This window comes from Macaca fascicularis, chromosome 15, assembly GCF_037993035.2.
Source record: "Macaca fascicularis isolate 582-1 chromosome 15, T2T-MFA8v1.1".
NCBI classification, from domain to species: domain Eukaryota; kingdom Metazoa; phylum Chordata; class Mammalia; order Primates; family Cercopithecidae; genus Macaca; species Macaca fascicularis.
In genome coordinates this window covers 6,061,798-6,086,633 of record NC_088389.1, presented here as the reverse complement: position 1 = coordinate 6,086,633, position 24,836 = coordinate 6,061,798, and the positions used below count along the sequence as shown (strand labels likewise).

General features: G+C 48.7%; 1 protein-coding gene across 1 annotated transcript in view; it reads right to left on the bottom strand.

The window, feature by feature from the left end:
- Positions 1–21,792, bottom strand: part of LOC123569213 (uncharacterized) — a 39,647-nt gene extending 17,855 nt beyond the window's left edge. Inside the window, exon 1 of the mRNA XM_074016111.1 lies at positions 21,693–21,792. Within this exon, the coding sequence (XP_073872212.1) occupies positions 21,693–21,737 (45 nt within the window). The 5' untranslated portion in view covers positions 21,738–21,792. The remainder of the gene's footprint in view (positions 1–21,692) is intronic.
- Positions 21,793–24,836: the final 3,044 nt, after the last annotated feature.

Below are 24,836 nucleotides of genomic sequence, written 5' to 3'. Positions count from 1 at the left end.
GGTTCCTGGTAACTGGGTCCTTACATACTCTTGGGGGTTTTGGTAATCAGCTGGTACATGTTCCTCTAGCCACTTGGTTGCTGCTTGGAGCACTCTCCACCTTTCATCTGTGTTAAAAAGGAACATGAGCAACTGGTGGCAATCAGCCCAAGTGGGGTTATGGGTCTGGATAATAGTTTGGAGCAAATCAATTAGAGCTTGTGGCTTTTCAGTATAGGACGGGGTATTGTTTTTCCAGTTGAGAAGGTCGGCAGAGGTGAAGGGCTGGTACACAAAAACACGCCTCTCCACCATGTGACCATCCTCATCTATCCCAGTATACCGCTGCCCTCTCAGGGGCAATTGTACCCCAGTTTTGGGTCGCAAACGAGCTGCCAAGGGAGGGCTTTCTCCTGAGGCTTCACCTCCTCTCTTATCTACTCTGGGTGGCCTAGGGATATGTTTGTCTTGCGGAGGCACAAGCTCTGTGGGCTCAAGAGTGGGGAGCCTCTCTCCCTGGTAAGGGGAGGGCACCACTGGGATCACTGGTGCCATCTCCTTCAATGGATCTTCTGATGTTGGGTCGAACAGAACTTCAGGAGTTGATTTCCCTCGGTGAGTGGAGCGGGCTCCTTCCTTGGCTATCTATCCCTTTGCCACTAGCACTGCTGTTGCTTGCCCTCTTAGCCACTGTGGGGGGTCTAGCACCAGCTGTAACCAAGTGTCTATGTATGGGAACTGGTCTGGCTGTCCTAACTTACCAGTTACCTTATGCCATACCTTAGAAACAAGGGACCTGTCCAGGCTTCCTTCTGATGGCCAACCCACTTCTAATGTTGGTCAATCTACTTCACACAAAGTTCTAAGTTTTCCTGGTGTCATAGTAACCCCATAGTCTCCATTAAATCCCTTCTTAAAATTTTTCAACATAGTTCCTAGCGGAGTGGGCTCACTTTGTGTCTGACCCGTGTTTCCTACGAGACAAAACACCACGCTCACATCACACGCACACCACAAAACAAAGAACAGGTAAAAAAGGGCACACACACACTTTTTAAGTTTATACCAAACCAGAATCAAAACCAAAATCAGAGTATCCAGAAATCCGAGCCAGTTCAAAACCAAAACCAAAGTATCAAACAATTCAAGTCAAGTCAAAAACAAAAACCAAAGTGCCAGTACAGGCACGCCGTGGGTGATCGGGCCACGCTTCCACTCAAATGGAGTGGGCAAGTTCCAAAGACTGGCCTTAGCAAGTTTCAGATGTGCAGACTTAAAGTGCCCGTTCCTTCCCGGTGTTCAGCCACTGTGTTGATCCTCCGCGGGGGCCTGCTGTGCACTCTGTGCTGTGTACTGGGACCTGAAACAGCACCCAGCACCCTGAGAGCACAGGAATTCTGAGGGTCAGGAAAGAATGAACGCAGCTTCTTATGTGCCCCACCCAATCATCCCAAGTGAAGTATGGACCTGCGAGCTGAAGTGACAAGCTGGAGGTCAGGCAGTTCTGTTACTTAAGCCTGGTTCTTCCTGACTCCAAAGGCCAGGCGCCACCCCATGCTCCTTCCCAGCAGAAGTTGGTTTTCACCTGGTCAGGAGGACAGGATGGCTATTCCTGACCGTTGTACAGCAGTGCCACATCTCCTAGTTTCCAGAACATTTAATGTGCTACTGTGGAGGCCCGACAGCTCTGAAGTAACCCCTTGCGCCCAGGAGAAACCAGGCCTGGAGAGGTGGGATGGGGTAGGCTGAGACTTCCAGTATCCCACGCGGGCATCCCGTTGCTAAGGGCAACCGCCCCTCCCCGGGAGGGTGGGGAAGGAACAGGGAGGCACACCCTTCCTCCCTCCGCGTTTCACTGGAGATGACCTGCGTCCTACCGTGGTTGCACGTGGACCAGCCCAGAGGGACTGGAGTGACTCTTCCCTCAGGTGGGGCGCAGCCGTCCTGGGCGCAGGGCCTCACCGCAATCCCTGGACCCTGCCTCCCTGGGGATCTCCAGGGGCTGTCCCGCGACTCGGTGAGCTGGGGGTGCGGGGAACCACAGACGAGGCAGGCGCCTAAATTGCTTGGGCGGAGTCTGGCTGCTTTCCCCCTCTATGCCCCTCCCTGTGTCCTGGGGCCCCTCGGGTCCTGGCAGCAAGCCAGCAGCGGTCCGGTGTCAGAAGTTCGAGTCCAGGCTGACTCCTCAGACGCACCGACTTTGCCTAGGAGAGCTGGGGAGAGGACAGGCCCAAAGTGTCATCTTTGATTATTCTTTGACCCCAAAGCCAGCCTTGGGCGTGTGCCCAGCACAAGGATTGCTGCTGCCTCCGCAGGCTCTGGCTAGCCCTGAGTTTGAGTCACTTTTGCTTCCTCGCCCCTCTCTGCTCTGTTTGGTTTAAAAAACAAAAACCAACACCTGAGGGTGGGGCGAGGCGAGCCTTGACCCACCCGCTTCCGCCCCTGCAGCCTCGGGGCTCCATCCTCCTGCGTGGCCGCACTAGGGGTGCTGGGGGGCAGAGTGAGGACCAGGCCTGAGGGAGTTCTGGGTTCGGCTTCCCAGCAACAGCAGCTGGGGCATCATCAGTGGGGCAGGTGACCCAGGATCTGAGCAGGAATCTTCCAGGTGAAGGTGGGGCCACCCTTCTGCTTCCCACAGCTGCCTTCTGCTCTGGGGGCAACACTGGCTGAGAATCCAGTGAAGTAAGGGCTTTGAAATGGCCTTGATTTAAAAAATAATGTTTAGCCTAAAAAATAATGTTTAGCCATTCCTTTTATATATATATATATATATACTTTAAGTTCTGGATTACATGTGCAGTTTTGTTACATAGGTATACCCGTGCCCTGGGGGTTTGCTGCACCCACCAACCCATCACCTACATTAGGTATTTTTCCTAACGTTATCCCTCCCTTTCATTCTCCCCCACCTCCCGACAGGCCTGCAATCCCTCCCTGTGTCCCCGTGTTCTCATTGTTCAACTTCCACTTATGAGTGAGAACATGCAGTGTTTGGTTTTCTGATCTTGTGATAGTTTGCTGAGAATGATGGTTTCTGCCTTCATCCATGTCCCTGCAAAGAACATGAACTCATCCTTTTTTATGGCGGCATAGTATTCCATGGTGTATATGTGCCACATTTTCTTAATCCACTCTATCATTGATGGACATTTGGGTTGGTTTCAAGTCTTTGCTATTGTGAATAGTGCCACAGTAAATACACGTGTGCCTGTGTCTTTATCGTAGAATGATTTATAATCCTTTGGGTATATGCCCAGTAGTGGGATTGCTGGGTCAAATGGTATTTCCAATTCTAGATCCTTGAGGGATTGCCACACTGTCTTCCACAATGATTGAACTAATTTACACTCCCACCAACAATGTAAAAGCTTTCCTATTTCTCCACAACCTCTCCAGAATCTGTTGCTTCCTGACTTTTCAATGATCGCCATTCTAACTGACATAAGATGGTATCTCATTGTGGTTTTGATTTGCATTTCTCTAATGACCAGTGATGATGAGCATTTTTTCATATGGCTGTTGGCTGCATAAATGTCTTCTTTTGAGAAGTGTCTGTTCATATGCTTTGCCCATTTTTTGATGGGGTTGTTTTTTTCTTGTAAATTTGTTTCTTTGTAGATTCTAGTAATTAGCCCTTTGTCAGATGGATAGATTGCAAAAATATTCCCCCATTCTGTAGGTTGCCTGTTCACTCTGATGATAGTTTCTTTTCTGTGCAGAAGCTCTTTAGTTTAATTAGATCCCATTTGTCAATTTTGACTTTTGTTGCCATTGATTTTGGTGTTTTAGACATGAAGTCTTTGCCCATGCCTATGTCCTGAGTGGTATTGCCAAATGGTATTTTCTTCTAGGATTTTTATGGTCCTAGGTCTTACGTTTAAGTCTTTAATCCATCTTGAGTTGATTTTTGTAAAAGTTGTAATGAAGGGGTCCAGTTTCTCCATATGGCTAGCCAGTTTTCCCAACATCATTTATTAAATAGGGAATATTTTCTCCATTGCTTGTATGTCAGGTTTATCAAAGGTCAGATGGTTGTAGCTGTGTGGGGTTATTTCTGAGGCCTCCGTTCTGTTCCATTGGTCTATGTATCTGTTTTGGTACCAGTACCATGTTGTTTCAGTTACTGTAGCCTTGTAGTATAGTTTGAAGTCAGGTAGTGTGATGCCTCCAGCTTTATTCTTCTTGCCCAGGATTGTCTTGGCTATGCAGCCGCTTTTTTGGTTCCATATGAAGTTTAAAGTAGTTTTTTTCCAATTCTGTGAAGAAAGTCAGTGGTAGCTTGATGGGGATAGCATTGAATCTATAAATTACTTTGGGCAGTATGGCCATTTTCATGATATTGATTGTTCCTATCCATGAGCATGGAGTGTTTTTCCATTTGTTTGTGTCCTCTCTTATTTCCTTGAGCAGTGGTTTGTAGTTCTCCTTGAAGAGGTCCTTCATATCTCTTGTAAGTTGTATTCCTAGGTATTTTATTTTCTTAGCAGCAATTGTGAATGGGAGTTCACTCATGATTTGGCTTTCTGTTTGTCTGTTATTGGTGTATAGGAATGCTTGTTATTTTTGCACATTGATTTTGTATCCTGAGACTTTGCTGAAGTTGCTTATCAGCTTAGGAAGGTTTTCTGTGGGATCAATGGTGATATGCCCTATTCGATTCTTCTCTATTTTCTTATTTATTAATCTGGCTAGCGATCTATCTATTTTGTTGATTTTTTTTTTTTTAAATAGGTCCTGGATTCATTGATTTTTTGAAAGGTTTTTTGTGTCTCTATCTCCTTCAGTTCTGCTCTGATCTTAGTTATTTCATGTCTTCTGCTAGCTTTTGAATTTGTTTGCTGTTGCTTCTCTAGTTCTTTTAATTTTTATATTAGGGTGTCAATTTTAGATATTTTCTGCTTTTTCTTGTGGGCATTTAGTGCTATAAATTTCCCTCTAAACATTACTTTAAATGTGTCCCAGAGATTCTAGTATGTTGTGTCTTCATTCTCATTGTTTTCAAAGAACATCTTTATTTCTGCCTTCACTTGGTTATTTACCCAGTAGTCATTCAGGAGCAGGTTGTTCAGGTTCCTTGTATTTGTGCGGTTTTGAGTGAGTTTCTTAATCCTGAGTTCCAATTTGATTGCACTGTGGTCTGAGAGACTGTTTGTTATGATTTCCATTATTTTGCATTTGCTGAGGAGTGTTTTACTTCCAATTATGTGGTCAACTTTAGAATAAGTGTGATGAGGTGCTGAGAAGAATGTATATTCTGTTGATTTGGAGTGGAGAGTTCTGTAGATGTCTATTAGGTCCTCTTGGTCCAGAGCTGAGCTCAAGTGCTGAATATCCTTGTTAATTTTCTGTCTTGTTGATCTGTCTAATATTGACAGTGGGGTGTTAAAGTCTCCCATTATTATTGTGTGGGAGTCTAAGTCTCTTTGTAGGTCTCTAAGAACTTGCTTTATGAATCTAGGTGCCTCTGTATTGGGTGCATATATATTCAGGATAGTTAGCTCTTCTTGCTGCATTGTTCCCTTTACCGTTATATAATGCCCTTCTTTGTCGCTTTTGATCTTTGTTGGTTTAAAGTCTGTTTTATCAGAGATTAGGATTGTAACTCCTGCTTTTTTTTTGCTTTCCATTTGCTTGGTAAATATTCCTCCATCCCTTTATTTTGAGCCTATGTGTGTCTTTGCATGTGAGATGGGTCTCCTGAATACAGCACTCTGATGGGTCTTGACTCTTTATCCAATTTGCCAGTCTGTGTCTTTTAATTGGGGCATTTAGCCCATTTACATTGAAGGTTAATATTGTTATGTGTGAATTCGATCCTGTCATTATGATGCTAGCTGGTTAATGTGCCTGTTAGTTAATTCAGTTTCTTCACAATGTCAATGTTCTTTACAATTTGGTATGTTTTTGCAGTTGTTCCTTTCCATGTTTAGTGCTTCTTTCAGGAGCTCTTGTAAGGCAGGTCTGGTGGTGACAAAATCCCTCAGCATTTGCTTGTCTGTAAAGGATTTTATTTCTCCTTTGTTTATGAAGCTTAGTTTGGCTGGATATGAAATTCTGGGTTGAAAATTCTTTTCTTTAAGAAGATTGAATATTGGCCCCTACTCTCTTCTGGCCTGTAGGGCTTCTGCAGAGAGATCCACTGTTAGTCTGATGGGCTTCCCTTTGTGGATAACCCAGCCTTTCTCTCTGGCTGTCCTTAATATTTTTTTCCTTCATTTCAACGTTGGTGAATCTGATGATTATGTGTCTTGAGGTTGCTCTTCTTGAGGAGTGTCTTTGTGGTGTTCTCTGTGTTTCCTGAATTTGAATGTTGGCCTGTCTTGCTAGGTTGGGGAAGTTCTCCTGGAAAATATCCTGAAGAGTGTTTTCCGACTTGGTTCCATTTTCCCCATCCCTTTCAGGTACACCAATCAAATGTAGATTTGGTCTTTTCACAAAGTCCCATGTATCTTGGAGGCTTTGTTCATTCCTTTTTATTCTTTTTTATCTAATCTTGTCTTCTCTCTTTATTTTATTAAGTTGACCTTCAGTCACTGATATCTGTAAGATTCTACCCAGGGCTTGAAAGCTTAAGGAGATGAATAACTCCTCCCTTCTCAGGCCCAGTTGCAAGGTGCAACTAGCGCTAGCAGCGTGCACCAGCAAGATAGCAGGAGCAGGAAGAGAGCAGGCTGGAAGACACCTACCCTCGCCGAAGACATATACCCCTGAAGATCGAGAAAGAGGTCATCCGGGTACAAGGTAACAGTCACGTCAGACTGGGACACTTTCTGTTTACAGAGGGCTATAAAACCTTTGCTCCGTCCTCACTTGGGGCTGATGCCATTTTAGGCCTCAGCCTACCTACACTTAGCTGCTTATTAAAACAGCATGTTGCTCCACATCGCTTTGTGTTGTCTGTTGGCTCACTCTTGGGGTTCAAACTGATACAAGAACCTTACATCTGGTGCCGAAATCCGGGAGGGGCTCTGGTCCACATCCCCCATAGATGTACCCCTCCACCCCAGAGTGCAGGCCACAGCAGCTGGACAAAGGAAGCTCCTCAGCGTCCAGTCACCTCTCTGCGCATGCACATCGGTCACTGATTTTGCCTACTGGTAAGTTTCCCTAGAAGCCCTGTTAACAGGGGAAAATCCGCACAGCCTCTCTTAGTTTCTCTGGTCTGAAAATCCAACGTTGGTCCAAGAAGGCTCCAGTGTGTACCAGGCACTCACGGATCATCTGGTCTTAGGGGGATGCCTCTAAGTCATTTGATCCCATTCTGGGAATGAAAAAGGCAGTGGTGACAATTGCTCCTTTTATTGTCTCCCTCAGGCCATCCAGGACAGTCTCCTTTTCCCTGTTCTCCTGAGCCTACCCTCCATTATGGGAAACTCCCAGTCCTCCATTCCAAAAAATAGCCCTCTAGTCTGCCTCATAAAAAACTTGCAAACCTTAGGCCTCAGGCAAGATATCCACCCTAAGTGCCTTGTCATTTTTTGCAATTCAGTCTGGCCACAATACGAATTGGACAGTAGGTCCAAATGGCCCGCAGATGGAACATTTGACTTTACAATTTTAACTGACTTCAGCAATTATTGCCAACAACTGGAGAAATGGGGAGAAATTCCTTATGTCCAGGCCTTTTTGTACTCAGATCACAACCTGACCTGTGCAATTCTTGCTCACCTGTTCAAATCCTTCTCCATTCTCACCACCCTGATTGCCTTTCTCTTCCCAACCCTACCTCTTTTTCCTCCTTAGATCGAGCAGACTGCTGTCCACCCTTCCCAGCCCCTACCTCTTCCTCTCAACCGTCTTATTTAACCCCCTCAAGCTTCCTCATTGTCTTCTCAGCCACCATCTATCCCAGCCGCCATCTTCCCTGTTGCCATCTTCTCAGCCGTCATCTTCCCAGCTGCCATCTTCCCAGCCGGCATCACCCCCAAAAGTACTCATTTCTTTTCCTACACCATCCTCTCCTCAGGACAACATTAGCATTGCCTGTACTCATTCTCCTTCCTCACTGCCCTCTCCTAAAGCCTGTAAAACCATCCCGCCCTTTATAACCCTATCTATCCTCCACTGCCTATCAACTCAACCCCCCTTGCCCCTTCAAACCCTCAGCAGGAACCACTTAGGGCTCATTCCTTATCTCCCACCCATACTCACTCAGATGCCATCTTTGGCCCAAGCCCCACCCTTACTTCAGCGCCTGTGTTAGAGTGCCCTCTTCAGGAAGTAGCAGGAACTGAAGGTATTGTTAGCAGTCATGTTCCCTTCTCCCTCGTCGATCTATCTCAAACTAACAAAAGACTCGGTTCATCCCAGAAGACCCTACTTCTTATATTAGAGAGTTTCAGTAACTCACCCAGTCTTATGAACTAACCTGGCAGGACTTCTATGCTATTCTCTCTTCCACCCTCACCCCAGAAGACCAAGACTGTATCTGGACCTTAGTTTAGGCACATGCTGATACAATTCATAGCCAAGCTCCTGCCCAGCCTACTGGCGCAGAGGCAGTCCCAACCAGGACCCCCACTAGGATTATCAAGACAGGGCCTCTGGATGCCACCATGGAGACCACATGATTGTGTTTCTCCTTGCAGGTCTCAAAAAGGGTGCCCATAACGCAGGAAACTATGAAAAACTTTCAGAAATCACCCAAGGTCCTGACGAAAACCCAGTCCTTTTTCTCTCTCATTTAACTGAAGCCATGAGAAAATATACCAACCTAGACCCAGCCAGCCCAGAAGAAAACACTATTTTAAACCTTTGGTTCATCTTCCAATCCACCCCTGATAATTGGTGCAAGCTTCAGAAGCTTGACGACAGCCCTCAAACCCCACAACGAGACCTTCTTAATTTAGTCTTCAAAGTCTTTAACAATCATGATGAGGAGCGTAAAAGGCACAAAAAGGCAGAGTTTCAAATGCTTGCCTCTGCCATCAGGGGCCCTGCAGGCCCACAGGGCTGCAGCTCCACACAGAAGCCTCCTAGCAATCCACCTCCACCTGGCACCTGTTTCAAGTGCGGCAATGAAGGCCACAGGTCCAGACAATGCCCAAACCCAGGTAAGCCCACCAGGCCGTGCCCCCTCTGTGGAGGACCCCACTGGAAGTTGGACTGTGAGCGGCCCCCACAAGGATCGCCCCCATCCCTTCCTGAGCCGGCCAAAACCTCCTACTCGGACCTCATCGGCCTTACCGCTGAAGACTAACCGTGCCCTGAAACAGAAGCCCTGGCAACTACCATCACTTCATCCGAGCCAAGGGTAACCCTGGTGGTGGCAAGTAGGCCAGTATTTTTTTAAAATTAGTATCAGGGCAACCTACTCTGCTTTACCTAATTTTTCAGGACCCACCCAGTCCTCCCAAGTCTCTGTTGTGGGAATTGATGGACAAGTCTCCAAACACCGAGCCCCACCCTCCACTCTTCTGCTCCCTTCACTCCTTTTCCTTCGCTCACTCTTAGTCCTGCCCTCATGCCCAGCTCCGCTCCTAGCAGAGACATCCTTTCAAAACTCCACACCACTTTCCACTTCCATGTTCCCCATAGTACCCAACACATCCACCCAGACCCCTCTGGGACATCTAACTTTCTTCTACTCCTCCAACCTCCCACCTTAAAACATGCAACTTTTCCTTATCCCCCATCTGTAGTTAACCCCACTGTTTGGGATACTTCCACACCCTCAGGCACAGAACACCACACCCCTGGCCGTATTACCCTTAAAGACCCCACCCAGTTCCTATCACAGAAGCAGTAGCTCATCCCCCAAGCAGCTCTCATAGACCTGAAGCCTATCATTTCTCGCCTCCTCGCCAGTCATCTCCTCCGCCCAACAAACTTCCCTTTTAACACACCAGTTCTACCCGTTAAAAAGCCAGATGGAACTTAACGCTTAGTCCGGGACCTCAGGCTCATTAACCAAGTTGTACTCCCAGTATGTCCAGCAGTTCCTAACCTGTATACTTTACTTTCTGCAATTCCCTCCAATATCACCCATTTTTCTGTTCTAAACCTAAAGGATGCTTTTTTTTCACAACTCCTTTGCACCGTGATTCCCAAGGCCTTTTTGCCTTTACGTGGGAAAATCCTGACACCCACCTTTCACGTCAGCTTACCTGGCGTGTACTACCTCAAGGTTTCAGAGACAGCCCCCACCTTTTCGGACAGGCCCTTGCTGGCGACCTCTGTACCTTAACCCTAAAACTGTCCATTCTCCTTCAATGTGTTAATGATCTGGTCCTGCGTAGCCCCTCTCAAAGAGACTGCAACACCCATACTATCTCTCTCTTTAAAACTTCTTGGCAGAACGAGGGTATTGGGCCTCCCCTAAGAAAGCACGAATATGCACCCCCTCAGTCACCTATCTATGCCTCTTACCCCGTGAACCCGAGGGCTCACAACCAACTGCATATCCCTCCTCCAGCCCCTCCTGCCTCCGCAAACTAAGCAAGAAATTCTCTTTTCTAGGATTAGTGGGATATTTTGGGCTCTGGGTTCCCTCCTTCGCTCTACTTGCCAAACCGTTATACCAAGTCGCTAAAGGCCTTCTCCACGAGCCTTTAAATCCTGCACAGCCTATTACCCAACCTTTCCGTCTACTCCAGAAGGCTGTCACCTGAGCCCCCATCCTCACCCTCCCAGACCTCGCCAAACCTTTCTCCCTCTACACCGGTGAATGGCGTGGAGTTACACTAGGTGTTCCAACCCAGTCTAAGAGACCCACCCTCCAGGTTGTTGCCTGGTCCCTAGTCTAAGGGACCCACCCTCCAGGTTGTTGCCTGGTCCCTAGTCTTAGGGACCCACCCTCCAGGTTGTTGCCTGGTCCCTAGTCTAAGAGAGCCACCTCTCCAAACAGCTTGAAGCCACAGTTCTCAGATGGTCTGCCTGTCTCTGAGCATTGGCAGTAGCTGCTGTCCTCACCCTCAAAAGCCTCAAACTATCTCTCCATGCCAACCTAACAGTTTATTCAGCCCACAACATCAAAGACATGCTAGCTCCTTGCAGTGTACTAAGTCTCATCTCTGCCCACAGCTCCTCCAACTGTATACGCTATTCATAGGAACCCCCCAAATCACCGTGCTAACCAGCTCCTATCTAAACCCGGCCACGCTCCCACCTGAAGCTACAACCGCCCAAGACCCTGCACACTTCTGTGTGAACCCTGTTCAAACCTTTCTTATACCTTTTCCAAACCTAACAGACCAACCCCTTCCAGATGCCTCCTTTACTTGGTTTGTAGGTGGCAGCTCCTTCCTGCATCAAGGGTGCTGGCATGCTGGCTATGATATGGCGTCACCCGCCACATTATTGAGGGCAATCCGTGCCCCCTGGCACCACCTCCCACAAAGCTGAACTCATCACCCTCACTAGAGCTCTCACTCTAGCAGCTGGACAACAGATCAACATATATTCAAATTCTCATGATGTGTTCCACATGGTGCACTCGCACTCGTCCATCTGGAAAGAACGGGGTTTCCTAACTGCAAAAAACACTCCTGTCATAAATGGCTGTCTCATCAGCAAGCCCCTTCAAGCTGCCAGACTCCCGCAGAAAGCTGCCATCATTCAATGCAGTGGCCACCAAACCCCAGACAATCCTGTATCAGCTGGATATAAGCTAGCAGATCAGGCAGCCAAACAAGTAGCCCTACTACCCATGCAAGGCCAGTTTCTGTCCCTGTCCTTGTTCTCTCCTCTTCACTCCTCAGAAGAAAAGGAGGACTTCTGAGCCCAAAACCTTCAAAAGCAAGGACCATTGTATGTCAAGGAAGGGCGCTTCGCTGTTCCTCACTCTGAAAGAATTCCTATCCTCCAAAGGCTCCACAACTCTTTCCCTGTTGGTTACAAACCTCTCTTGCAACTTCTCCGCCCTATTCTCACTTGTCCTCAGCTTTCCAGCCATGTTTGAGAAATTACCCAGTCCTGCTCTATCTGCTACTCAGTGTCACCCCAGGGCTCCCTCTGGTCGCCGCCTTTTCCTATCCACCACGCCCGGGCCCAGGTACCCGGGCAAGATTGGCAGGTAGATTTCACTCACATGCCACGCAATAAACGGCTCCGCTGTCTTCTGGCCTTTGTCTGTACTTTCTCTGGGTGGGTAGAAGCGTTCCTGACAACTTCAGAAGGTGCACATACCATCACACAAACTCTCATCATGCATATAAATCCCCGTTTCGGACTCCCAGCATCCATCCAGTCCGATAACGGGCCCACCTTCATCAGCCAAATTACCCAAGGCATCTCTACATCCGTGGGAATAAAATGGGTTCTCTACACACCCTACAGGCCTCAATCTCCAGGCAAAGTTGAAAAGGTCAATTCTGTCCTTAAAGCCTGACTCACCAACCTGGTTCTAGAAACCTGCCAGTCGTGGACAAAAAAAAATCTCCCTTTCGCCCTCGTGAGACTCTGCGCAACACCAAAAACACTTTCTTTTTATGGTCCCTTTGAAATCATGTACAGCCCAACTTTTGTCTTAGGGCCTCCACCCTTACCAGCCTCTAAGCCACTTGGGAATTAGCTCCCCTCCTTAATCCAGACACAGTCTTTCATTTTGTGAAGTGGCGAATGAGACCATGCATCTCCCTGCCGACACCTCCTTGTCCTCTCAACATAACTGTCTTGCAGGCACACACGTGTTTATCCGCCAAACCAACTCTCACAAAAAGCTAGAACCAAAGTGGACAGGCCCCTACACTGTGGTACTCAGTTCGCCAACTGCAGTGAGAGTCCACGGACTCCCCAGCTGGGTCCATCGCACCAGGGTCAAGCTCACCCCCAAGGCTACTCCTTCCTCCAAAACATATCAGCAGGCAACACCCTCAGAGTCCCTGTGTATGATAACTTAAACAGAGAAAAGTGATCCTTCAAGGCAGAAGAAAGCCATTCTTTTGGCCTCCGCATCAGATCCTCGAATATTACGTTCCTGCCACTTAGGCGGAGGATAGTTCATGGGGTTATTGCACTCCCATATATATGCTAAATATATAGAATAACCAATGTAGAGAAGAACATAAATGACCTGATGGAGCTGAAAAACACAGCATGAGAACTTCGTGAAGAATAATAGACTAGTTAGACTACTCAAGAATAATTAGACTACAGGTGGTTCTAGAGATAATCACTAACCAAACTGCCTCAGCCCTGGAAATGCTCGCACAACAACAAAACCAAACGCGCGGCAATTTATCAAAACAGGCTAGCACGAGACTACTTATTAGCAGAAGAGGGTGGAGTCTGTGGTAAGTTTAATATCTCTAATTGCTCTCTTAACATAGATGATAACAGAAAAGCGGTTCTAGAAATCACTTCAAACATCAGAAAAGTAGCCCATGTACCAGTCCAAACCTGGAACGGATGGGACCCAACGAGCCTTCTAGGAGGGCGGTTCTCCAATTTAGAAGGATTTAAAACGCTGGTAGGGACAGTAATCTTCATCGTTAGGTTCCTCCTGTTTCTCCCCTGTGTTATCCCACTAATAATGAAAGACTTTAAAACTCTTCTTGAAACTACAGTTAACCGCCAGACAATCTAGACGCTCCTGCTTCAATGACACGATGGATACCAACCCATCTATCAAGAATACCCCAAAAATTAAGGTTTTCTTTTTCCAAGGTGCCCTCGCCACCCACTATGTTACGCCTGAAGTAGTTATTGAGAAAGACATCCCTTTTCCCTTTTCTATAACCAAATAGGAATGTAAGATTCTCCCCATGGCCTGAAAGCTTAAGGAGATGAATAACTCCTCCCTTCTCAGTCCCAGTCCCAAGGCACAACTTGCGCCAGCAGCCTGTGCCAGCAAGATGGCAGACGCAGGAAGAGAGCCGGCCGGAAGACACCTACTCTGGCAGGAAGACACGTACCCCTGAAGATCGAGAAAGAGGTCATCCGGGTACAAGGGAACAGTCACGTCAGACTGGGACACTTCCTGTTTACAGAGGACTAGAAAACCTTTGCCCCATCCTCACTTGGGGCTGATGCTGTTTTAGGCCTCAGCCCACCTGCACCCAGGTGCTCATTAAAACAGTGTGTTGCTCCACACCGCCTCATGTCTGTTGACGCAGTCTTGGGGTTCGAACTGATATGAGAACCTTACAATATCCTATCTTCCGCTTGATCGATTCGGCTATTGATACTGGTGTATTCTTCACGAAGTTCTCACGCTGTGTTTTTCAGCTCCATCAGGTCATTTATGCTCTTCTCTACATTGGCTATTCTAGTTAGCAATTCAATTAACCTTTTTTCAGGGTTCTTAGCTTCCTTGCATTGGGTTAGAACGTGCTCCTTTAGCCCGGAATTGTTCGTTATTAACCACCTTCTGAAGCCAACTTCTGTCAGTTCGTCAAACTCATTCTCCATCCAGTTTTGTTTCCTTGCTGGCGAGGAGTTGCAATCCTTTGGAGGAGGAGAGACGTTCTGGTTTTTGGAATTTTCAGCGTTTTTTGCACTGGTTTTTCCCCATCTTTGTGGATTTATCTACCTTTGGTCTTTGATGCTGGTGACCTTCTGATGGGGTCTTTGAGTGGACGTCCTAATCCTTTGTGTTTCTCTTCCTTCTAACAGTCAGGCCCCTCTGCTGCCAGTCTGCTGGAGTTTGCTGGAGGTCCACTCCCAACTCTGTTTGCTTGGGTATCACCAGCAGAGGTTGCAGAGCAGCAAAGATTGCTGCCTGCTCTTTCCTCTGGAAGCTTCAACCCATAGGGGCACCTGCCAGATGCCAGCCAGAGCTCTCCTGTATGAGGTGTCTGTTGGCCCCAACTGGGAGGTGTTTCCCAGTCAGTACACACAGGGGTCAGGGACCCACTTCAGGAGGCAGACTGACCCTTAACAGAGCTCGAACGTTGTGCTGGGAGGTCCACTGCTCCCTTCAGAGCCGTCAGGCAGGGACGTTTAAGTCTGCTATAAGCCCCTGACTGGGGCTGCTGCCTTTTTCACAGAGATGCCCTGTCCAGAGAAGAGCAATCTGGTAGTCTGGCCACAGAGGCCTTGCTGAGCTGCAGTGGGCTCTGCCCAGTTCAAACGTGCCAGCAATTTTGTTTACACTGTGGCCGTAAAAACGCCTACCAAAGCCTCAGCAATGGCGGATGCCCCACCCTTGCACCAAGCTGGACCTTCCCAGGTGGATCTCAGATTGCTGCTGTGCTGGCAGCGAGAGTTTCAAGCTAGTGGATCTTAGTTTCCTGGGCTGCGTGGGGGTGGGACCCTCTGAGCCAGACCACTTGGCTCCCTGGCTTCAGTCCCCCTTTCCAGGGGAGTGAATGGTTCTGTCTCGCTGGCATTCCAGGCGCCACTGGGGTAAGGAAAAAAGAAAAGCTCCTGCAGCTAGTTCGGTGTCTGCCCAATTGGCCGCCCAGTTTTGTACTTGACACCCAGGGACCTGATGGGGTAGTCACAGGAGGGAATCTCCTGGTTTGTGGGTTGTGAAGACTGTGGGATGAGTGCAGTATCCGTGCCGGAGTTCCTCAGGCTCAGACCCTCATGGCTTCCCTTGGGTAGGGGGCAAACTTCTCCAGCCCCTTGCGCTTCCCGGGTGAGGTGAGGCCCTCACCCTGCTTCGGCTCGCCCTCCGTGGGCTACACCCACTGTCCAACCAGTCCCAGTGAGATGAACTGGGTGCCTCAGTTGGAAATTCAGAAATCACCCACCTTCTGTGTCAGTCTCACTGGGAGCTGCAGACCAGTGCTGTTCCTATTCAGCCATCTTAAATCTCCTTCTTTTTTCTGTTTTTTTGTTTTTTTGTTTTTCTGTTTGTTTGAAACAGGGTCTCACTCTGACACCCAGACTGGAGTGTGGTGGTGAAATCTGGGCTCACTGCAACCTCCACCTCACAGGTTCAAGCGATTCTCCTGTCTCAGCCTCCTGAGTAGTTGGGATTACAGGCACCCAACACCACACCCAGCTAATTTTTGTATTTTTTAGTAGAGATGGAGTTTCATGATTTTGGCCAGGCTGGTCTCAAACTCCTGACCTCAAGTGATTCACCCACCTGGTCTTCCCAAAGCACTGGGATTTCAGGCGTGAGCCACCACACCCAGCCATGTTTAGCAACTCTTAAAAGTTGTGAATGGAGAATTAAGTCTATTCTCAACATTAGAAAATCTAAGTTAAAATTGAATGACTCTAGTAAGAATTGGCCTTTAGGTGTCCTGGGTCCCCCTCTGCCACTGACCTCTCTCCCACCCCCAGAAAAGAGTTTTCTAATTTTTCTTATTTATAAAATGGGTTTGATTCAAAACTGACCTTTCCTCTTCACAGAGTCTCACAGGTCCTTCCCCAGGTCCAAGAGGCTCTTCTGTGGCCTGATGACGAGTAGCTGCCTAGCCGTGGTAGCACCTCCTGTCTCATGGTAAGGGGCCCCTCCCCAGGGCCACACCTGGCAGAAGATGGCTCATGGTGTTAGAAGCTTGAAAATACTGTAAACCAAAAATAAAATTCTAAGCCCACTCCCCCAACCATCTGAATGGACCCCTCCTCTTGGCCAGTGCAACCCAAAGTTAACCTGAAAAACTGGTTCAGGCTGTGAAGAGAAGGTGGGGGGGGAGGGTGGATATGCCTCATCTATGTCCTCCTCCCTTTTGAAATTCAGCAAAGGCTGACCAGCATGGAACATCAACACAGACCTTAAGTCTGATAAGAGGCATTTACAATCTGTTCTCTCTGAAGCATGCTATGTGGAGGCTTCCTCTGCATGTAAAACTTTGGTCTCCACAATCCCTTATCATAACCTAGACATTCCTTTCTAGTGATAATAACTCTTTCAACCAATTGCCAATAAAAAAAATTTGAATCTACCTCTAACCTGGAACCTCCCCGCTCCATTTCCGAGTTGTCCCACCTTTCTGGACGGAAACAATGTGTATCTTGCATGTATTTGATTGATGTCTCATGTCTCCCTAAAATGTATACTATTAGGCTGTGCCCAGATTGCCTTGGGTACATGTTCTCAGGACCTCCTGAGGACTGTGTCTCAGGCCATGGTCACTCAGATTTGGCTCAGAATAAATCTCTTCAAATATTTTACAGAGTTTGACTTTTTGTCGACAATAAGCTCATCAAATTAAAGCTGTTGGAACTTTAAGTTACTTTGAGCCCTGAAGGAATGTGATTGTGAGACCCTGGTCAATCTGCAAGTCACTGTGAACTTTGCTTCTCCAATTATAGATTGACACTCTTCCTTTCTTGATTTGTAACATGTTATGAAAGACTAAATGGCACCAGATGTAAGAACCCTTACTTCTCTTCCTTACTGACCTTTCATTATAGATTAACTTCCTTCTTTCTTTTCTTGCCCCCAACTCAGACCAGATGGCACAAAAGACACCATGCCTATCAAATATCATAAGACAGTATGTTAAATATACTTTTCCCAAAGGGAACAAGATATAACCAAACAAATTGCTGCAACTCATAAGCCAATCTTATGTGGAAAATGTAATCATGCTAAACCTTCTTGTATTTTCCCATTTAAGTGAAGCGCTAATCCCTCCACCTCAGAGCACCGAGCCCTTTCCTTTAGAGTCTGTGTTTTCTGAGTGGTGGTCCTCAAACTTAGAATAAACTCCGTAACATTGGATTTTGAGCCTTTCAATTATTTATTTCAGGTTGCAGAAGAAACACACAGACCCCACCTCTTCCTTTGGAGTTCTGTACTGCTCATTTCAAAGGGATTTCATCCTTTCTTTTGTAACCACCCAAGGGGTTCCTCCTGCTCCCTTCCTAAATAAAGACCATGCATTCCAGTAAAGAAAGAGTTTAATAGACACAGGCAGGCCACACCACATGGGAGAGAGAGTTTGTACTCAAATCATTTCATCAAAGGCTCGTAGGTAGGGGTTTTCCAAGGCAGTTTGGGGGGTCACAGGAGGCCAAGTAACAGGTACTGATTGGCTGGGGCAGACATGAACTCATAGAGGGGTCAAAGCTGTCCTGCAGGCTAAATTGCTTCTTAGGGAAGTGCCACAGGAGTGAGGTTGGCGGGTCCAGGTAGAGCCATGGGAACCAGACATGCAAAAAACCTGAAAAGATATTTCAAAAGACCAATCTACAATAGGGGAAATTGTGTATTTTGCTACAGCGGTCTACACCTTAGCTCAAAGTTTTTCATTAGCTTTACAGAGGCAGAAGAATTTTGGGGGAGACCTGTTGTTATTTAAACCATAAATTAAATGTCTCCCAAGGTTAGCTCAGCCCAAAAGCCCAGGAATCATTAAGGGAAAGGAAAGATGGGGGGTGCCTTAGCTCAGCTCACTCTTACAATTTTTCTCATTGATAGAGTTTTTGCAAAGGCAGTTTCACTTTCAGCGTGGTCCTCCTAACCTCTCCTGCTTCCTCAGGTCCTCACCCCAAACCAGCACCCACCCTGCACTCCCAGGGTGTACCCTCCCTTCCCTCCTGCTCACCTGGGCCTATCCTAGGTTCCCCCCAGGAGCTGTGGAAGGTCCCAGTGGTGCCACCTTGGCCTCCAGGCATCACTCTCCAGTTTCTTCCCTCCTCCCTCCACAGGAACCTTGCCTCAAAAGTCAGTCCTGCTGCTCTCTGCTGCACTCAGCCTCTTCCTGGCAAGTGTGCCCCTCCCCTCTTGAAAAAGAAGCCATCACCAGCCTCTTGTGCCCACCCACATCTAGATCCCCCAATCCTCTCCAGTCTCAGTGTCTTGGAAGAGCCTCTGGGTCACAGGGACTGGGAAATTCAGCTGGTCATCCCCACCAAGCAAACACATTCTCCCATCCAGAGTCCCTCAGTGGGTGAAGGCTGAGCCCCAGTAAAGGACAGATCATCACTGTCACGGTGAGTGAACTAGAGCGACTCCATGCTGAGTAGGGGCTGGGAAAAATGAGGCTGAACCTTCCGTGCTGCATTCTCAGGTTAGGCATTCTTAGTCACAGGATCAGATAGGAGGTTGGCAGGATTAGTATCATGAGATACAAGTCACCGGGACCCTGCTGATCCAACAGGATGCAGTAAAGAGGCCGGCCAAAACCCACCAAAACCAAGATGGCGACAAAAGTAACCTCCAGTCGTCCTCGCTGCTCATTATGCGCTAATTGTAATGCATTAGCTGCTAAAAGACACTCTCACCTGCGTCATGACAGCTTACAAATGCCATGGCAATGTCCAGAAGTTACCCTATATGGTCTAAAAAGGGGAGGGACCCTCAGTTCAGAAAAATCCCCTCCCCTTTCTTGGAAAACTCACAATCCACCCGTTGTTTAGCATATAATCAAGGAATAACCATAACTATACTCAGTCAAGATTCAAAAGCCCTGTCTTGGGCTATGGACTGGGACTCCTTTCTGGTAACACTACTAGGGTACATGGAGCCCACACATCCCAGGGCAAGTGATGCAGAAGCCTAAGCCATCAGTAGCCACCCCCGTCAGGCTCCTATGTGGATTCCTTGGTACAGGGCATTTGGTTTACCAGGCCTGAGAGACCCACTCCTGAAGCGCTAGCCCAGCCCCATCACCGCAGCCCAGCCCCCATCACTGCTGCCCAGACACACCACTGCAGCCCAGCCCCATCACTGCAGTGCAGCCCCACCACTGCAGCCCAGCCCCCATCACTGCAGCCCAGCCCCCATCACTGCTGCCCAGACACACCACTGCAGCCCAGCCCCCATCACTGCTGCCCAGACACACCACTGCAGCCCAGCCCCACACTGCAGCCCAGCCCCACGACTGCAGCGCAGCCCCACACTGCAGCCCAGCTCCACCACTGCAGCCCAGACACACCACTGCAGCCCAGCCCCCATCACTGCTGCCCAGACACACCACTGCAGCCCAGCCCCCATCACTGCTGCCCAGACACACCACTGCAGCCCAGCCCCACCACTGCAGCGCAGCCCCACACTGCAGCCCAGCCCCACCACTGCAGCCCAGCCCCACCACTGCAGCCCAGACACACCACTGCAGCCCAGGCCCATTACTGCACACCAGCCCCCACCACTGTAGCCCAGCCCCAAACTGTAGCCCAGCCCCAGCACCGCAGCCCAGGCCCTGCAGTTGTTGTCCCTGCTAGGTCTGTGTGGAGGAATCAGAGAGAGCACTCTGGAAAGTGCTGGACACATGGGAAGCCCTCAAGGAATAGTGGTTGCCACTGAGAACTCTGTTTCTGTGGCGCTTTCTGGACAGATGGCTCCTTTGCAGATTTTTATTCCAAAACTAAGCTCTCATCACCCAGTCCTGTCCTCCCTGCTGGCAGAGCTTGTCCCTGGATCCAAGCTCTCTCCTCTGCACCAAATCTGGTGGCCTCGAGTCCCAGCTCTGCTTTGCAGAGGGGCTTTTCGAAGCCCTGTCTGCCCTGCTGTGAGATGGTGTCACCCAGTTGCCCCCCAGGGGGTGGTGTTGCTGACGGAGCAGGTGAGGACGATGCCAAGAGCTTTTTGTGGTCTGGCTTTCCCAGGCTGGATGTGCCTCTCTGGTCCTCAGTGTCCCCGCATGGAGAATGGCTGATGCCGACCACCCATACTTGGTTCCCCAGAGCCAAGGGGGCTCCTTGAGGACAGGGATCTGACCCCCACACAAGGCCCCCAGGATCTGCTTGACGGAGGCACCAGGCAGTTCTCCCGGAAGGCAGGGCATGTCCGCAGGGCTCTCTGGGGTTGGGTGGGCCTGGGTCATCGCTGCCTCTGCCCACGGTCTTTCTAGAGGCTTCCCCAAGTGCCAGAACTGCCCTGCAGGGCCAGGGTTACCGGAAAGCCCAAAGAAAGAAAGTCAGAGAGACACCGGCCCACCCAAGAAGTGCAGGGCCTTGGGGACACCAAGGGTGATCTCTGTGCTGTGAAGGGCAGGCCTGGCCTGGAGAGAGGGAGCCTGCGGAGGAGACAGGGGATCTCCCGGTGCTCTTCCGAGGAAGGCCCTGGATCTCCCACTGTGTTCTGCTCTCCTGGGCGGGCAGCTGTCAGGGTGAGCAGGTGTCAGGATGGCGCCTGGCACAGCTGGTTTTGGGCAGAAGCCCCGGCCGTGCCCTGCAGGTTGGGTGTCTGTGCGTTGGGTCTCTGCTCTGCAGCCTCAGCAGATACTGTGATGGGGGATGGCCGGGCAGGGACCTGGCCAGCTCTATGTCTTAGCTGCCTTCACACGTCAGGCTTTGCTTTGCACATCACACCCCTGTGAACATACAGGTAGGATGAGTTTGCTGGTTTGTGGCAGGGCGGTTTTTTCTTCTTCCTAAAAATGGGATTTAGTGGATTTTTAGCTTCCCGGGTTTCATCTGAACCAATGACTTGGAATTTAAGACAATGGCTACGTGCTTTCGACTGGGTTTGGAATTTGTGATCTAAAAGGGTTCTTTGATCATTTTGTTATATGGCTAGAAGATGAGATGATTTTTAGTGGCTTTAAAGGAATATAATGAAGCATTGGACACGTCAACATCGACCAAGACCAGAGCAACATTTAAAAAAGGGGCAAAATCGCCGGGGAGTGTGGCTTCTTGTTGCTGGGGGGCTCCCAGCCTTCTGCGTTGCCGGAGAAGAAGCGGCGGTGCAGGGAAACAGGCATGGAAAGTAGAGAACTGATTTCTGGCCGGGCACGGTGGCTCACACCTGTAATGCCAGCACTTCTGGAGGCCGAGGTGGGCGGATCACCGGAGGTCAGGAGTTCGAGACCACCCTAGCCAACATGGAGAAACCCCGTCTCTACTAAAAATACAACAACTCAGCAGGGTGTGGTGGCAGGCACCTGTAATGTCAGATACTCAGGAGTCTGAGGCAGGAGAATTACCTGAACCCAGGAGGCGGATGTTGCAGTGAGCCGAGATCCTGCCATTGTATTCCAGTCTGGGCAAAAAGACGGAAACTCCACCTCGAAAGTAAATAAATGAAGAAATAAATAAATAAAATATAATGAATCTGGAGGACTGCATGGTGTCCTATAGCATGATGGTTAAAAGTTGGGGTTTTGGAAACAAGTCAGCCTTGAAATTGCAGTTTTGCTGCTGCCTGAGCCACTGGACCTTCTGAGCCTGGTTTTCCTCCTGTGTCAACTGAGGGTGGTGACTTGGGCTCCCACTCAGGGGTTGAAAGAGATTCTGCAGCCTCTGGAGCTGCCACTCATCACGTCATCACTGGGTCTGCTATTCTCGGTACCTGCCTGGGTGGAGGTTTCTGTGACTTCTCAACAGAAGTGGCAGTCTCAGGCGAATGCTGTAACAATGGCTATCCCTTGAGGTGCCTGTTTCTTTTCTTTTTCTTTTCTTTTCTTTTTTTTTTTTGAGACGGAGTCTCGCTCTGTCGCCCAGGCTGGAGTGCAGTGGCCAGATCTCCGCTCACTGTAAGCTCCGCCTCACGGGTTCACGCCATTCTCCTGCCTCAGCCTCCCGAGTAGCTGGGACTACAGGCACCCACCACCTCGCCTGGCTAGTTTTTTGTATTTTTTAGTAGAGACGGGATTTCACCATTTTAGCCAGGATGGTCTCAATCTCCTGACCTCATGATCCGCCCGTCTCAGCCTCTCAAAGTGCTGGGATTACAGGCTTGAGCCACCGTGCCCAGCCGAGGTGCCTGTTTCTTGCTCTGTTTTTATTTAAAGATCTGTGGAAATGTTGAACAAGAAAAACGAACCGCAATATCCAGAACGAAAATAAACTAGGCAAAGTATTCTTGATTAAAAAAAAAAAATTATATATAATACAAAAATTAGCCAGATGTGGTGGCGATCACCTGTAATTCCAGCTACTTGGGAGGCTGAAGCAGGAGAACCACTTGAAGCCGGGAGGCAGAGGTTGCAGTGAGCCGAGATTGTGCCATTGCATTCCAGTCTAGGCAACAAGAGCAAAATTCTATCTCAAAAACAAACAAACAAACAAACAAAAAGCCTTTTATCTCAGGTTTAGGGGAGCATGTGCAGGACTGTTATATAGGTAAACTCCATGTCTCGGGGGTTTGGTGTACAGGTTATTGAGTCACCCAGGTAATAAGCATGGTACCCAATGGGTATTTTTTTTTTATCCTCTCCCTCCTCCCACGCTTCACCCTCAAGTAGACCCCGCTATCTGTTGTTCCCCTCTTTGTATCCAAGCATTTCTGATTAATGAACCTAAAGAAATAGCGAAAGAACAAGCGAAACAAATCTGTTCTCTTTGCTGCTCCACTCCCCGCTCTCTCTAGAAAACAACGGTTTTAACCTTGGCTGCAGATTAGAGTCACCTGGGGTGCTTTTAAAATTCCCTTTGCCAGGCTCCACACTTGAACATTGTGATTTAGTTGCCTGGTCCAGGTATCAGTATTTTTTTTTTTTAAGAGATGGGGTCTTTCTCTGTTGCCCAGGCTAGAATGCAGTGGTGTAATCATAGCACACTGTAGCCTTGAACTCCTGGGCTCAAGAAATCCTCCCACCTCAATTTATTGAGTAGTTGGGACTACGGGCACGTGCCACCACACCTGGCTAATTTTAAAAAAATTTTGTAGAGATAGTCTCACTATGTTGCTCAGGCTGGTCCCTAACTTCTGGGCTCAAGCAATCTCCTGCCTCAGCCTCCCAAAGTGCTGGGAATATAGGCATGAGCCACTGTGCCCGGCTGGCCTCAATATCTTTTGAGGTTTCCCCGATGACTCTACAGAGCAGCCACATTTGACAGCCATTGCCCTGGAATCATCGTGTTCACTCACATTTCATTTTTACAATGACTGTAATTGGAAAGACACATTTGGTCATGAGGAAGAGGAAACGGACAACTCATGTCTCATACAAATCACAACAAGTACCTCCCCCTGGAAGCAGCAATCCTCTGGGAAGGTTCTAGAAAGAATGGGTCCCTGTGTCTGGAGCTGTGCTTCTGAGCAACTGCCTGGCTGGGGCGCCCCCGCTCACTGGGTGGTCACTAAGCTTCACACACTGCTTCCCAGCTGCGCTTTCCTCCTTCATGCTTCCTTCTCCTTGCTTGACTGGACTCCAACCAGGATGGCTCTTTATCTTCCTCATTAAAAGAGTCATAAGTGCTCACGGGAGAAAAATAAAGTCATATAGAAGAAGACAGGCTGGGTGCGGTGGCTCACGCCTGTAATCCCAGCACTTTGGGAGGCTGAGGTGGGTGGATTACTGGAGGTCAGGAGTTTGAGACCAGTCTGGGGAAGATGGTGAAATCCCATCTCTACAAACAATGCAAATTAAAAAAAAAAAAATTAGCCAAGTGTGGTGGCACTCACCTGTAGTCCCAACTACTCAGGAGGGTGAGGTGGGAGGTTCACTTGAGCCTGGGAGTTCAAGGCTGCAATGAGCCGTGATCAGGCCACTGCATTCCAGCCTGGAGGACCCAGCCAGACCATGTCTCAAAATAAAATAAAATTAAAATTAAAATTAAAAAGGAAGGAGATGAGCAGAAAGTAACCACCCATCCCCAAAAGCTCCTCTACCTGGGACAATATGTGGGGGGAGTGTGGCACCCTGGAGCCACAAGGCCCAGCCTCCTGTCCCAGTTACTACAGGCCATCTCTGTCTCTAACCCCAAGCCTGAGTCTCCTTGCCTGTAAAATGGAGAGGACAGCAGAGCCTGCCCCTGGCCTGGGAATGAGGAGTAAAGGAGTCTGAGCATCACCGGACGTGGGGCTGCAGAAGTGCTGCCTCCTGTTTTTACACACACGCGCAGCTGTAAAAGTTTTTTTTTTTTTTTTTTTGACAGAGTCTCGTTCTGTCGCCCAGGCTGGAGTACGGTGGCAGCGCGATCTCAGCTCACTGCAAGTTCCGCCTCCCGGGTTCACGCCATTCTATTCTCCTGCCTCAGCCTCCCAGGTAGCTGGGATTACAGGTGCCTGCCACCACACCCGACTAATGTTTTGTATTTTTAGTAGAGACGAGGTTTCACCATGTTGGTCAGGCTGGTCTTGAACTCCTGACCTCAAGTGATCCACCCGCCTCAGCCTCCCAAAG